Below are 16,353 nucleotides of genomic sequence, written 5' to 3' on the forward strand. Positions count from 1 at the left end.
TTTGTGTGTGTGTGTGTGTGTGTGTGTGTGTGTGTGTGTGTGTGTGTGTGTGAAAGCTATTTTAGAAATAAGATCCTTTGGCTTTGCTGAAAGGGCAGTGACTCCCAAGAGGAATCTTTTAACAAATACAAGCTGTTTCGTGCATAAGACTTGATAAGTGGTTAGAAGTCCGGGTACAATGAAAATAAATGACTGATCTCTAAAATGAATCATGCTTTTATACAAAAATTAATTTGTGGGCTGGGAAGAAGGCTCAGTTGGTAGAACGCCTTGTTGCAAGCTGACCTCTGTTCAATTCCTGGAATCTACATAAAAGTGGGCATAGAGATGGGGCACATGATTAAAATCCCAGTGTTAGGGATTCAAGACAGTAGAATCCCTGGGCCTAGCTAGATAGCCAACCTAGTCTCATTGGTGATCTCAGGCCAATGAGAGACTCTGGGTGAAAGGAAGTAGACTGTTCCTGAGGATTACACCTCAAGCAGTCCTCTAGCCTCCACACACACACACACACACACACACACCACACACACACCACACACACGTAGACACACATATGCATCCTCCCAACACATATGCACACTGGCATAAAAATTAATTTCTGTCTTTAGATCTTTTTAAAATTCAAAAGCTACATGCCAATAAAGGCTGAATATTTAGTGTTAAGACTATTTGGTTCTCCTCTTTGCATGCAGCTGTGACTACCTTGTAAGCATGTAGGGCTTCAAGCATGCTATTATAGCTTAGTGTATAAGTGTATAGTGACTTAGTGTAAAAGGGTCTTGTAGACTGACTACAAGGGGGTGGGTACTGTGCTGTCACAGCTTAAGACAAGTCCCTAGATAGTCAGGGCATCTTGTCAAACAAGGTATCAACCATCCACTTTGCAGTCAATGGCATTTGTACTAGGAAACAAGTCTACATTTCCTATGAGTTTCCTAGCCAAGGTCAATATTCATGGGTTCTTCATGACTAATGACTGATATGAATAGTGATAGTATTGTTGATGGCACTGTGAATTAGGTTTAATTTCCTGAGTAAAACACTCCTTACTAGTATTTCTAAATCATACTAGGAGTGTCCTATAGGCATTAAGTAGACTTTCAGTTGGATTGGAAAAATTATTCTTGGTCATGATTTATGTCCTCAACTTTGCTAGAATTATACAGTGATAGTGATAGATTTTATTTTTAAATGGAAGACAATGTCAGAAACAAGTGCCCTTTAGCACAAAATGAAATCAAGCACTTATGAGTCCATTTTCCTTGCAAATAGAATAATTAGAAAAATGTCAGTGTAGTATATGGGTCATGTCCTCCACCAACATACTGAACTGGTTCACTAATAGTATAACAGGTGGCATATTAGAAACATGTGGCAAATCATATGGTAGCCCTATTGTGACATCCTAAATTGCCTGAGAAGAAATCATTCAGAAACTTGGCACACTGCAGGGTTTGTTCAGACTTGGTAAAGCACCAAACAGAATTCATCTCTGAAATCTCAGTGGTTCCCTTTTTTACCATGTGGACAGAGCAACAGCAAGGCACTGCAGACTGGTGGTATTCCCACAGAGCTTGTCTGGGTGATGGAAGAGCTCAGATTCTTAATGTCTTGGCACTTGGAGCAGAGCCACCAAAGTAGCTAGAACCAACAGAACCCTGAAAGGTCACATGTTAAATGGACTGGGAAGTCTGTCCTGATATTTCCTCAGAGTTCACACAGTGGTTGGTCTTGCCTTATTTTTGTTAGTATATAGTCTGTGAACATCTGCCATAATACCACCTTTCCCATATCTATCTACATCCATCTCTGGTCTCAATTTATCTCACAGTCTGGCATATCCAGCTCCTTAGGTCAGGTTAGTACTCTTCAACACTTATTTTCAGTAAAAGAAAAGACAGTAACTGGAAATGCCCATCTTTGTCAAACAAACCCTTTGCAAGCAGACCTGAGAAGCGCATGACAAGAGTAGCAGTGACACGCCTGTAGCACTACAAAGAGGAGTGAGCCGTGTCCTGTCGCCTATGCAGGGCTTCTCTAAGCATGTGCTCACTCAGCACGAAGGCTCACTGCGAGGATGCTGCCTGGGACTGCCCGGTCTTGAAAACTGCTTCCAGAGATGCTACTAGGAACTCTTTTTTTTGTGACACATGTCACTAAAGATACATTTACCTGGGAGAAAAAAGTGTTTGAATATGTTGAACAGGGTTCTGAGACAAGGTTCCTAAAAAGGAACAGATAGGTTTTCTGCCTTTCCAACAGTGCACCCTCCCCTTTAAAGCACAGCTCTGTCACTGCACTAACTGCTCTGCTTCTGAGAACAGAAGCCCGCCATTTACACTTGTCCAGGATTCTTCTTTCTCAATGCCCCAGGACCCAGGACTTGTGACATTATTATGAAGCAGTTAAGTGAAATTACCAATTTTGATTTTGTACCTTGACTAAAAACTCTGGAGTTTTAGTTCTAGAGAACATGCCCACGTGAGTCTAATTTATACTCTCACTGATAGTTAATGAGCTTCAAACACTCCCTTCCTGCCACATGTTAATTTTTTGCTTCAGTCTTATATTTGTATTGGGTTTTCAGACCTTATTATTATGCACTGATAAAAATTTTGGAGGTTCCCTAATAGAGAAGGTTGTTAGGTACTTGTGTGTCACTACCAAGTCCCAGCTACTCTGGGGCTGAGCCAGGAAGATCACTTAAGCCTACAAGTTCAGGAACAGCCTAGACAATATAATAAGATGCTGTCTCAAAACCCAAAGAACTTCCCCTCCCCTCAAACTACAGGCCAGAGCCTATAGCAACGTTTTAGATAAGCTGATAACAACAAGGGTAGAAGTAATCACAGTGAGCCATACAGTTCCAGGATCTACAAGCTTATCGCAGTCTTCAAACTCACTAAGACAAGGGTGTTAGCACTGCCCTGCACCGCCCTCAGTTTACAGGGGAAACCACAGCTCTTGCAGGGTAAGAGAAGTCCATCTGCTATTAAAGATAGACTAGGCTTGAATAAAAGATTGTCTGATTATGAAACCTAAAATATTAATGAAATCATTTAATTAGGTCAAATATTTACATATACAAAGCCATCAAAATATTAAAGTATTTAAATGAATAAAAACAAAAAATAATATAAACAAATAAATATGAAAATGTTTAAGAATGTTAGTAATGTATCTTCTTACTGAATTTACCTATATTGCTTTGATTTATAGTGAACACTAGTTTCTCATTTTTTGCAGCAGTAGGAAGAGAGCATTTTTAATATAAAATTGTTCAGCACTTACCAAATAGTGTAAAAATTTTTTACTATACTTATTGATCTGAATGTCGGGGATCAGATTATTATATGGAATTAAAATGACCAATATGATTTTCTTTAATAGTTATTTGTTTTGAAAAGTCTGACTTCCAAAGATGCTACACCAAAACTATTTCTTGTTTCATATTCTGATATAGGCTACATAATTATCTTCACAGCATCAGTGACAGTTCTAGTTCCAAGTGTTACCATAGCAACTGCTCTGAGAAAATGGAACTAGTATCAGTGAGCAGTGACCTGATACTACAATAATACCCACATTACAGCATCTTCTCCTTTTACATGCATGTATTAATTATAGCAAGATTTTTGCAGTTTCTTGAAAATGTTCTCTTTTACATTTTTTTTTCTTTCTTTTACTAAGGTCTTAGTCACCATTTAGTTTTAATAGGATCTTCTACCCAAGAAATAATCAAATCTACTATCAAAGGCAAGAGCATATTCTTATGTGGTCAAGGATTTTTATTGTTCTGACTTAGAAAAAATAGTTATTGATAAGCATAATATAGAAATATCAGTGTACTTTTTCTTACCTGATATTCAATTGCATTTCATAATCATAGTTAGGGTTCTTATTTTTTAGAGACATAAAGACAAGGCAAACACTTACTGAGCTGAATCCTAACAGTACTGTGCTTGCTAGATTACCTCTATTTTACATATACATCATCCACCTCAGAGGAGAACTCTGTTAACACTGCCTCAGAATATTAATTTTTAAAGGGTCTAAGAAAACCTTTCCTTTCAATGAAATATATATGAAAGGCAGGAATGCCTCTTATCATTCAACAGGAATGTCTTACAGTTGGAATACAATTATTATTTATAACATGAAATAACTAAGGCATAATTGGGGCAAGGGTTTCTATTTCCCAGTTTTACTCCTTCTCAACAGCCCTCAGAATTTAATTCATTTCTACTTTAGAAAATCAGTACCCTCCAAATGTAAAAATTATTACTTAAAAAATTTAAATTGGAAGTGGATGCTCACAGTCAGCTATTGGATGGAACACAGGGCCCCCAATGGAGGAGCTAGAGAAAGTACCCAAGGAGCTGTAGGGGGCTGCAACCCTGTGGTGGAACAACAATATGAACTAACCAGTACCCCCTGAGCTTGAGTCTCTAGCTGNATATGTAGCAGAAGATGGCCTAATNNGCCATCATTGGGAAGAGAGGCCCCTTGGTCTTGTAAACTTTATATGACCCAGCACAGGGGAAGGCCAGGGCCAAGTAGTGGGAGTGGGTGGGTAGGGGAGCAGGGCGGGGGAGGTTATAGGGAACTTTTGGGATAGCATTTAAAATGTAAATAAAGAAAATAATAATAATAATAAAAAGAACGTAAAAAACTTTAAATTGTATCTTTTTCTAAATTCATGAATTAGATCCCTGGCATATCCCCTCAATATTGGTGAAAACAAAGGTTGTTGGTTTTTTTGTTTTTTTTGTTTTTTTTTTTTTTGGTAGCATTTGAGATGCCAGAGAAATCAGAAGCTGAAAGGTTTAGATTGTCTGATTTTGGAATTAAGGATTTACTGCTTTAAAAAGATACATCTCTAAGATCTTAATTCAGGTCTTAATTCACTTAATAAACCCAGAAAACTGAAAGTTCCGGTAGAGAACAGGCTACAGTAGCCCTTACCTCCTGGGGGCGGCTTGCTTTTAGAGGTGAGGATGACAAAACCAAACCCTTCATTTTCTTTCCTCTGTAAGATGACATCATAGGCCTCCTGTGGGGTAGACCTGGTTGGAAGCTCTGCCCGATTCAGGCGAGGAGATCCGTTCTGCGAGAAGGTTTGAGGGCTTTCATCCTCGGGTTGTTTCTCTATAATAAACATCATGTTTTAATATTTATGGAAAACAGTGTAGAAAATAGTTAAGTGCTAGATAAGAATTTTAGTGTTAGTCTATAAAATAAATTTCTTTGGTAATAACATAAAGAAGAGAAATGTAGCATGCTGCCCATCCTCCCTGAGAATACTGGGCCTAATCAAAGCACAGGTGTAGGCAGCAGAGGGTCTATCTGCCTCCTAAATACTTAAAAATATACAATGATAAACTACACATGATCTAATGTCATTTCACTTCGAGAGAGTTCTTCAAAACCTCTACAACATTAGCTAGTTAAGAAGAATTGTTGAGCCAGTGAGTTAGCTCACTTGGTGAAGGCATTTGTCATCAACATGCATACAATAAATAAATTTATTTTTAATAAATGAATTATTAGAGTTGCTTGCTTGCTTGCTTGTTTGCTTTATTTATTTATTTATTTATTTATTTATTTATTTATTTATTTATTTATTTATTTATGGTTTTTCGAGACAGGGTTTCTCTGTATAGCCCTGGCTGTCTTGGAACTCACTCTGTAGACCAGGCTGGCCTCGAACTCAGAAATCCGCCTGCCCCTGCCTCCCAAGTGCTGGGATTAAAGGTGTGCGCCACCATGCCCAGCTGAGTTGCTTTATTTCTTTGACAGTTATAAAGTTTTAACAAAAGTAGATGATAGAAGTGACATAGTACATTTTATTTAAATGAACTGTAATATAATTTAACTCAAGAGATTGATGGTCCCAGATGTTTGTGGAGGTGAAAGACCCCACTTTACTACTACTATTTGTGAATATTTGGGATTTCATCATGATTAAGCCTTGTGATATATATTCAGGTAGGGGCTATCTTAATATGATAAAATAACTTCATATTAAAAAATTTAAACTGATACTCCCATTTACAGTAATATATTAGTAAATTTGATTTATATGATAATGTAGCAGACCAAAATTTATTTTTACTTTGGAAATCTATTTCTGGATCTTTTACACTACAAAGCTTTCTGCAGTTGGCTCTGAATTATCCTAAAAGTATCAGCATATATACTGTTGAATATTGTAGAACACCCTATAAAACCAGAGCAAGTGGAGTCCTAACTTTTAGTGCTGAAAAAGCTTTACATACCTCCATAGAAGATCTTCCTCCTGACAGTTAGTAGCACGTGGCCATTTCGAGCAGCAGTAGTCATTAAGTCCAATACTTGCTTGTGTGATTTTCCTTTAACAGGAATCCCATCAATACACATCAATTCATCAGCAGCACGGAGCCTACCGTCCTTTTCAGCTGCTCCCAGTGGAATGATGGCCCCAATATATATCTGTAAGATAGTGCAATATAGATTGATCTATACTGTTCACTAAGAACAACTGAAGAGTTAAAGAACTAATCTATGAAAAGGCATACTTCAGAAAGGTGGTATTTCAGAAAGTACATATTCTTTAAAGTGGTACTTCAAATACTCACACTGTGTTGTGTAATTCTAGAGCCCCAAGGAAAATACAAAGTTGCTTAAAGAACCTAAAAAGCATCCCCAACTTCAGCACCACTACAATGTAACAAAACAAACAGACATGCATAAAAAGAAAAAAATGAAGAGAAAGATGTTCTACACATTGTTCACAGCCATCAGTGTCATTCTTATGATTCTCCCATATATACCATGGTCAATAATACAAGTTTGGGCTGTATAAGCAAGAAATACTTTTTGTCCCTAAAATGTCAGAGGGCACATGGAGGTGTCAGAGCCTCGTGCCTGCCAGACCTAGTTCATTCTGTTCTCCAGCAATTAGAACCCTGTAATTTTATGGTACTTTTAGAACTACTAACCTTGATGTTTAGAAGAGAAAGGTTGTTTACAAGTGATTGAAGAAAAATTCTTAAATTGTCTAAGTGAACATTGTGACTATCGATAAAATAGAAAGCAATAAAAAATTCATATGCTATCAAAACCAAAGTATCTGATATTTGCTCTGTGAACAACAATGGGCCTTAAGCTCTATGTCTCCAATGATCAATGTCATTGTAAGCTATATTATTAATTATAACATTTAGATGCTAAAATATGATATAGAACTCAGAAATAGAAGACTTTCATATTTAAAAGACTAAATTTCTAGGAGTAACAAAGCAGGACTTCTATGTTATATATAACAAATATAAATGTTCTCTACATTGTATTATTTTTCTGACATTCAACACTAAGGCAAAATATAAAACCAAAACTCGCTGTGTTTGTTTTCTAAATTAATCCACATAAAATTCTGGACTTTAAATGTTTTATAAATATAACCCTTGCATCTTCTAGAATTTGTATTATTTTACATTTTGCTAATGCCAGAGCCAACAAGAAAACAACAGGCACCTTGCCAGCTTTCTATGGAGTAGTCTGAAGACTAGTGACTGTGGGAAGGCAGACACTGGATTGTGGGGTTCTGAGATAAGGAAAATGCCTTACACTCTGTCTAATAAAGGCAGACAGATTTAGTTCAAATAAGCTTTTTCTCTGAATCTAGGAATCAGAGCACCGTGCCTCCTAGAAACTTACTGATTTATCACTGAGCTACAATTCTAGCTCCAAATAAGCTTTGTTTACTTACAAAGAACAGAAGAAAATTAATTGATGTTAAGTTTAGAGCTAAAAACTCAGTTTTAAATTTATGATTTGCTTGTTTGGTTGTTGTTTTTTTGTTTGTTTGCTTTTCTGAGACAGGGTTTCTCTCCATAGCTTGGATGTCCTGGAACTCTCTCTATAGACCAGGCTGGCCTAGAACTCAGAGATCTGTTAATGTATGTTTTTTAAGCTTATGGACACTATGTTAATTTAAGAGACAACGACAGACATAGTAACATGGCATTCGTGACAATAAAATTATTTATTAAGGAAGAAAGAAAATCTAGTAAACTTTTAAGGCATTTTTTTATTAGATATTTTCTTCATTTACATTCCAAATGCTATCCCCAAAGCCCCCTATACCCTCCCCCCACCCCCATCTTGCTCCCTAACCCACCCACTCCTACTTCCTGGCCCTGGCATTCCCCTGTACTAGGGCATATGATCTTCGCAATACCAAGGGCCTCTCCTCCCATTGATGGCCAACTAGGCCATCCTCTGCTACATATGCAACTAGACACACAGCTCTTAGGGGATACTGGTTAGTTCATATTGTTGTTCCTCCTATAGGGTTGCAGACCCCTTTAGCTCCTTCATTAGGGGCCCTGTGTTCCATTCAATAGATGACTGTGAGCATCCACTTCTGTATTTGCCAGGCATTGGCATAGACTCACAAGAGGCCACTATATCAGGGTCCTGTCAGCAAAATCTTTCTGGCATATGCAATAGTGTCTGGGTTTGGTGGTTGTATATGGGATGGATCCCCATGTGGGGCAGTCTCTGGATGGTCTTTCCTTCTGTCTCATCTCCAAACTTTGTCTCTGTAACTCCTTCCATGGGTATTTTGCTCCCCCTTCTAAGAGAGATCAAAGTATTTATATTTTAATCTTCCTTCTTCTTGAGTTTTATGTGTTTTGCAAATTGTATTTTGGAAATTCTGAGTTTCTGGGCTAATATCCACTTATCAGTGAGTGCATATCATGTGTGTTCTTTTGTGATTGGGTTACCTCACTCAGGATGATATCCTCCAGATGTATCCATTTGCCTAAGAATTTCATGAATTCATTGTTTTTAATTGCTGAGTAGTACTCCATTGTGTAAATGTACCACATTTTATCCAATCCTCTGTTGAGGGATATCTGGGTTCTTTCCAGCTTCTGGCTACTATAAATAAGGCTGCTATGAACATAGTGGAGCATGTGTCCTTATTACAGTTGGAACATCTTCTGGGTATATGCCCGGGAGAGGAATTGCTGGATCTTCCAGTAGTACTATGTCTAATTTTCTGAGAACTGCCAGACTGATTTCCAGAGTAGTTGTACAAGCTTGCAGTCCCACCAACAATGGAGGAGTGTTCCTCTTTCTCCACATCCTCGCCAGCATCTGCTGTCACCTGAATTTTTGATCTTAGTCATTCTGACTGGTGTGAGGTGGAATCTCAGGGTTGTTTTGATTTGCATTTCCCTGATGATTAAGGATNTTGAACATTCTTTCATGTGCTTCTCAGCCCTTCGGTATTCCTCAGTTGAGAATTCTTTGTTTAGCTCTGTACTCCATTTGAGTTTCTGGAGTCCAGCTTCTTGAGTCCTTTGTATATACTGGATATTAGTCCCCTATCTGATTTAGGATTGGTAGAGATCCTTTCCCAATCTGTTGGTGGCCTTTTTGTCTTATTGACAGTGTCTTTTGCCTTACAGAAGCTTTGCAATTTTATGAGGTCCCATTTGTCAATTCTCGATCTTACAGCACCGGCTATTGCTGTTCTGTTCAGGAATTTTCCCCCTATGCCCATATCTTTGAGGCTTTTCCCCACTTTCTCCTCTGTAAGTTTCAGTGTGTCTGGTTTTATGTGGATTTCCTTGATCCACTTAGACTTGACCTTAGTACAAGGAGTTAAGAATGGATCAATTAGCATTTTTCTACATGATAACTGCCAGTTGTGCCAGCACCATTTGTTGAAAATGCTGTCTTTTTTCCACTGGATGGTTTCTATTCCATTGGTCTACCTGTCTGTAGCTGTACCAGTACCATGCAGTTTTTATCACAATTGCTCTGTAGTACAGCTTAAGGTCAGGCATGGTGATTCCACCAGAGATTCTTTTATCACTGAGAAGAGTTTTTGCTATCCTAAGTTATTTGTTATTCCAGATGAATTTGCAAATTGCCCTTTCTAATTCGTTGAAGAATTGAGTTGGAATTTTGATGGGGATTGCATTGAATCTGTAGATTGCTTTCAGCAAGACAGCCATTTTTACTATATTAATCCTGCCAATCCATGAACATGGGAGATCGTTCCATCTTCTGAGATTTTCTTTGATTTCTTTCTTCAGAGACTTGAAGTTCTTATCATACAGATCTTTCACTTCCTTAGAGTCACACCAAGGTATTTTATATTATTTGTGACTATTGTGAAGGGTGTTGTTTCCCTAATTTCTTTTTCAGTCTGTTTATCCTTTGTGTAGAGAAAGGCCACCAGTATACTTAAGAGGGGCAGGGAAACAAAACAAAAATTACCACCGCAGTGGTCTGATGAGCCATGCATGTCTCCCACAGGCCTAGTTTTCTGAACACTTGGTCCCTAGTGATGTCACTCTAGGAAAGTGGAGCTTTACAAGAGGAAGTGCATACGGAGTGGGTTCTGAGAATTTATAGCCATGCCCCACTTCCAGTTCAGTCTCTGCTTCTTACATGTAGGTGGAAATGTGATCTCTCAGCTTCCTGCTCTGCTACCTGCTCCATGCCTTCATGCCTCCCTTGGAAACCATATGCCAAACCAATTCTTCCTTCTCAGTTGCCTTGATCATGTTACCTTATCACAGTAATAAAAAGTAACTAACACAACCTATATCCCACCAAATCTCCATTCAAGCATATTAACTAGAGCAGTGGGCTGGATGTGATGCTCACACACACATTTAATTCCAGAAAGGGAGGCAGTAGCAGGATGCTCTCTGTGACTCTGAGGCCAGCCTGGTCTACACAGGGAGTTCCAGGCCAGAGAGGCCACATGTGGCATGGTTTCAAAAACCCAAACCTCAAACCAAGCCAAGCCAAACCAAACCAAACCAAACCAAACCAAGCCAAACCACTAACAACCCCAGGGCCATCACTATCCCAGTGTGCACTTACAGACTGGTCAGGTCCATCTCCTCCTAGCACCCTGAAGCCAAACCCTGATTCTTGTTTCCGAAGAAAGACATCCAGATCTTTGGTGTTTGGTGCTAAGGAAAATAAGAATATGTAAATGTAATTTATTTTAAAAGGATTAAAATAAAGCTCAATATTTGATAGAAAACTATTATAGAACATTCAAAAACTAGTCTCAGAACACTGATATGTGAAAATATACATGAGAGCTTAGGGAAATTCCTGTTTCAAAAGCTAAACAAAACTGTGTCAAGACAGAGTAGATTACCACCCCACTCCCAGCCTTAAGTATTACACTGCCACTAACTTCTAATATTGTCAGATCAATATTGAAACATTAACTTCAGAATTAGCCAACTGAGATGCAAATGATTTAAGTTAACATTTGAGCAGGATACTTTAAATACTAGGAAAAGAGAGCCCATAAAATGCCTTATTTCTACTCATAAGCAAATAGATTTGTCTAAGAAAAACTATTTAATATGAGTTCTTTACTTAACCTAAATATGCAAAGTGTTTGTATTTTTAAAGAAAAAGAGAAACAGATGTGATCTCATTTTCTAGATGGGTAAACTAAGGGCCTGGACTCACCTGATGTCCTCCAACAACTGGCAGAACTAAGATTTAAACCCAGCCTGAATCCCCAGATGCCAGGCCTGCCCCCACAATCTTGTCCCTAAGTAGCTAGATGCATTCAGCAAAGTCAATTTTATGTGTAAGATTTTGTCTCTAGGAAAATGTTAGCTGTATTCATAAGAAAGATGAATTTACTTAGAAGAAGAAAAAAATAGAGAAACTGCCAAGAAACGACATAAAAAGCAAGTGAAATATGGTGTAGGATAATTCCCTGGTAATTCTTTGGGAGCAATCTCTTTGGAAGAATACTTCCTAGCAGAGTCATGAAGCGTTAGGGTAGAGGTGGTTGGCTAACACGGGTGAGGAGTATGGCTATAGGTCTGTTTGCCGGTGGCAGCAGCAGCAGCAGCAGCAGCAACAGCACGCTAAACCCTAGCAGATAAAGCACTGGAATTAGATGAGTCAGGCTCACAATGTGACTTCATGGGTCCCTTACTGTGACTCAGGGACAAGAAGTGGAAGGGGTGAAGGAGATAACCAGCTTCACAGAGTTGTTCTCTGACCTCTACACCCACATGTGCCTGTGGCATGTATGTACTCATACACGTCACACACTTATATACACACTAATAATAAACTAAATTTAAAAAGGAAAGGAAGAGAGAATCTGTGAGTCAAACTCATTTGTTTTATAGTGGGCCCACAGCCACTGCAGAGTTCATACCAACATTAAGAATATATTAGACAATGAATGGACAGCCTGAAGAAAGGGGTTCTACACATAGTTTAAATTATTGCTTTGCTAGGCTTGTAGCTGGTTTGGTCCTCTCCTTTCTGTTTTCTTTCTTTCTTTCTTTCTTTCTTTCTTTCTTTCTTTCTTTCTTTCTTTCTTTCTTTCTTTCTTTCTTTCTTTCTTCCTTCCTTCCTTCCTTNTTCTTTCTTTCTTTCTTTCTTTCTTTCTTTCTTCCTTCCTTCCTTCCTTCCTTCCTTCCTTCCTTCCTTCCTTCCTTCCTTCCTTCCTTTCTTTCTTTCTCTATCCAATTTATTTATTTACTTTTACAAATTGGCTGGTTTGTTTTTGTTATTTAAGGTTTATTTATTTTATGTATATGAGGACACTGTAGCTGTCTTCAGACACACCAGAAGAGGGCATCGGATCCCCATTACAGATGGCAGTGAGCCACCCTGTAGTTGCTGGGAATTGAACTCAGGACCTCTGGAAGAGCAGTCAGTGCTCTTAACCACTGAGCCATCTCTCCAGCCCCGGTCCCCTCCTTTCTGAACATGGCAGGCAGGTACCAAGATGAAGATGTAAAACTAGTTGCCTACAATGAAGTCAGTTACATATACTATTTCCACTTGTGTATTCCTTCTACAATGTAGTATATTTTTCCCAGTAATTTATTTCTTTTACTCACTTTACATCCCAATCACAGCTCCCACTCCCTTCTTTATTTCTTAAAAACAAGTAAATTTTTAAAAATCAAACTTAAATAAACCTAAAGCTTTACTTCAGGAAAGATTTATCAGTAACTAAATTAGTATAAAGGGATACTTCTTAATTGTATACTTTTCCTTCTTCTCCCAGGTGACTCCTTTAAGAAGTCTGCCGTGGTTTCCTCTTACATACCAGGCTGATCTTCCTCCATCCTCCAGCCAGAAGCATCTTTCTAACACACACAACTAGCACTCTTTTCCCTAGAGCTAATGCATTTTGTGGCTCTCTTTTCTTCAGCTTCCTTCTCTGCTGTCCATTGGTCTGCTGTGCTCTCCCTCTGGCTTTCCTGCCAATTGTAGCCACACTGTAGACCACGGGCCAAGGATGCCAGTGTACAGTATTCCTCCCTTTGTCTTCTTCTTAACATCTTATCCTTGAAGGTTTGGGTGTGCTTCCTGTGTAAGGCACTTCCATGCTGATAAACTGGCTGTTCCTTACTCTGCATCCTACAGTACCCAGTGTGTCTTTCTATACTGTCCCTGCTAGGCTCTAGGTACCTGTTCTGAACCCCATCCTCTGGGCTGAGCCCAGCAACACGTCTGCTGTGCCACTCTGCTTGTGCCATATACCCTTATCCCATCACAAGTTTGTCTGCTCAGTTTGAAATTAATAAAATTTCTACATGCATTATGTAGTAGATGTGCAGCTTGGTCTTCACATGGGTCCTGAACAACTGGACTGGATTAATCCCAAAAGCCGTTGCCAGTCTGTGGGATATGTTCTTCTAGCTGGGCTGCCTCGTCTGGCCTCACTGGGTGAGGATGTGTCTAGCTCCACAGACACTTGATGTGCCAGTGTGGAGGGATACCTAGGGGGACCCTTACCTGCTCAGAAGAGAAGGGATGGGGGATGAGAGAAAGGACTATGAGAGAGGGTGAGAGGGAGGAGGAGCAAGAGAGGGATGTAAAGTGAATAAAAAAAATTGTAGGTGCAGATAATTATTTTTCTCTATATTGCAATGGACTTAATATGGTATCCAGCAGACAGCTTGTACTTAATTCATGGTTTTGAAGAAAAGGAATGAATATTGAACATATTCAGTAAAGGCTCAGGATCACACTAAAATGGGAGTGAAGGAATAATATCTCAATATGCTTGTAAAGGATGAGAGGGTTTCAATTTTAAAATAACGCAAATTGATCTTGTTACACACTCCCCTGAAATATTTCACAACTACTTACGTTTATCTTCATATAAAGTCTTAGATTTCAGGTAGACTTCAGAAGGATCCAATTTCGGGGATCCTGATCTGATTATGCTGGGCGGAAAAGGCATAGGCTGGGGAATAGGTTCATTTATAGTCTCCAAACTTCCTGAATTTTCCTTTGTATCTGTTTTCTGAAATAGAAATAAAAGGGCCTTACTTAGTATTTTAACAATAAGACGGTTGGTTATTTTACAGAACCGTGGTGTAAACTGTGGGTATTAACTAAGCAGGGTTGTATAGACGGCAAAGTTACAGAAGACTGGTTGTGTGTCCACAGAATCACTTACACAGCCATCTCTATGTGGTTAAAACATAGTTAACCTACATTATTTAAAGAGTTTATAATGATTCAACTGGAGGGCTCTGGTTTTATGTTTAAGCGATCTTACTCTTTTCTTCACCACCAAGACACAAAAAGATTTAGAGATGAAGATAATTAAATACAAGGTAGCCACCTCCCACTCACTAACTTTAATTCCCAGTGATGATGTTTAAGATAATATTCTTTTTAAGAAACTGGGTTGGGAGTGTTACGCCTCCTGATATAGGACAAAACCTAGACTGGCCAATGCAAATCCATCTAGGAAAACCGTCAGGCAGTTATCTCTTCATCCTATCTATCATCATCATTGCTCCCATCATGATTTATGGTGTGTGAGTGTGGGTGTGCAGGGGGAGGTCAGAGGACTCCTTTCAGGAAATCAGTTCTCTCCTTCATTCCCCTGTAGGATCTCTGATCCCACTCAGGTTGACAGGATGGCAGAGCAAGAACCTTTCTTTAATCACTGAGCTATCTCACTGGCTCCAAAGTGCGTTCTTTAATAACAAATTCAAATACAAATTTCAAAACTAGTCTAAAATGAGAGTTTGAGATCAACTCTGCTCTCCTGAATTTTTGCTGAGAGAAGAGTCACAGGCATATATAATAATGAGCACGGACAAGAATGCAGAGACATCAGCTTATACAGAAGTACTGAAAGGTGAATCATTCCCAACTGTTGTGCCACAAAGAACCCCTCACTGACCTAAACTCAGTGAGATAGCAGCAAGGTGACAGAGCCACCTCCCCTTCCCCCACATGTTCTAGGATTCTGTCAGCACCCCTAAGGTCACCAGAGCCTTCCATCATCATCTTCAGTGTCACCATGGCTGCAAGGGAACTTACCATGAAACATAGAACTAAAATGGTTGCTAGAGGAGGGTGAGGAATGCAGGAAATACAGTGCAATCTAAACTGACTAGACAGAACAAACTTCTATTCATGCTGAACCAAATGGTACAGAGAGCCCATAAAAAACAAACCCTCAATGACAACCGCCCTCCAAGTCCCACCCTGCATGCCCTGATCCATTCGACAGAAACTTTTGCAGTTAGTGTGTTGGAATTAATGTAATTAATGTATTTAATACTATGTCATCTTTCCTTTAAAAAAAACCTAAGACTTTTCATGGAAACCAGTTTTCTATTCCTAATAGGACAAAGCATTAACTAAGCTGAGGCTTTAAATATAACTGTCATTATATCCATTGTTGGGGTCTCCCACCTCCTTGTTGCTGCCAAGCCTGCCTTGCAGTTACACTAATCACTCTCCTTCAAAACACCATCCCCCCTACAGGCGCTGAGGCCCACCAGAGAGTTGCTGTGTTTCCACCTCCTACAGAGAGGACCTCCCTGGATCTCCCAGAATGCAGCACCCCAGATCTCCCAGAATGCAGCATCCTTGGACCGCCTACATCAACAGACACTCATCCCCGCCTCGATCCTTGGACTCGCCTGCGATTGGACAGCCGCCGGCAACTTCAAAGACTAAAAAGATGGGGCTGGGAATTTTTCCATGTTACTTAAACAGAGTTCGGTTATTAAACTTCGAGCCTTGATCAGAGTCTTGTCTAGGCTTCATTTTCCTTTTGCAGCCTATTCCCTTTTAGGATATTCCCGCCCTTCAGGACAAACCTAGACTGGAGTGTTTCCGCGGGCGGGAACACTCAATCCATGTGTGTATCCACACATGTATGTTATGCCTGGTAGAGTTTCTTCTACAATAATTGTGCTATTTGGCCACAACCATTTTAATGTCTATTTTCTCCATCTGGATCTATAAGTAAGCTTTTCAGTTATTCAAAGGAATAACAAAGAAGACAGTTTTAGATCTATTAGT

General features: G+C 39.2%; 1 protein-coding gene across 2 annotated transcripts in view; it reads right to left on the reverse strand.

Moving 5' to 3' along the window:
* Magi3 (membrane associated guanylate kinase, WW and PDZ domain containing 3) overlaps positions 1-16,353 on the reverse strand; it is a 181,667-nt gene that overhangs the window by 19,328 nt on the left and 145,986 nt on the right. For both annotated transcript variants that reach the window (XM_021195661.1, XM_021195662.1), the window contains exons 12-15: positions 14,170-14,326; positions 10,897-10,988; positions 6,282-6,474; positions 4,969-5,151 (exon numbers count right to left, since the gene is read on the reverse strand). In XM_021195661.1, coding sequence (XP_021051320.1) covers positions 4,969-5,151; positions 6,282-6,474; positions 10,897-10,988; positions 14,170-14,326 — 625 coding nt within the window. The remainder of the gene's footprint in view (positions 1-4,968; positions 5,152-6,281; positions 6,475-10,896; positions 10,989-14,169; positions 14,327-16,353) is intronic.

Source organism: Mus pahari, chromosome 4 (assembly GCF_900095145.1).
Source record: "Mus pahari chromosome 4, PAHARI_EIJ_v1.1, whole genome shotgun sequence".
Taxonomy (NCBI): domain Eukaryota; kingdom Metazoa; phylum Chordata; class Mammalia; order Rodentia; family Muridae; genus Mus; species Mus pahari.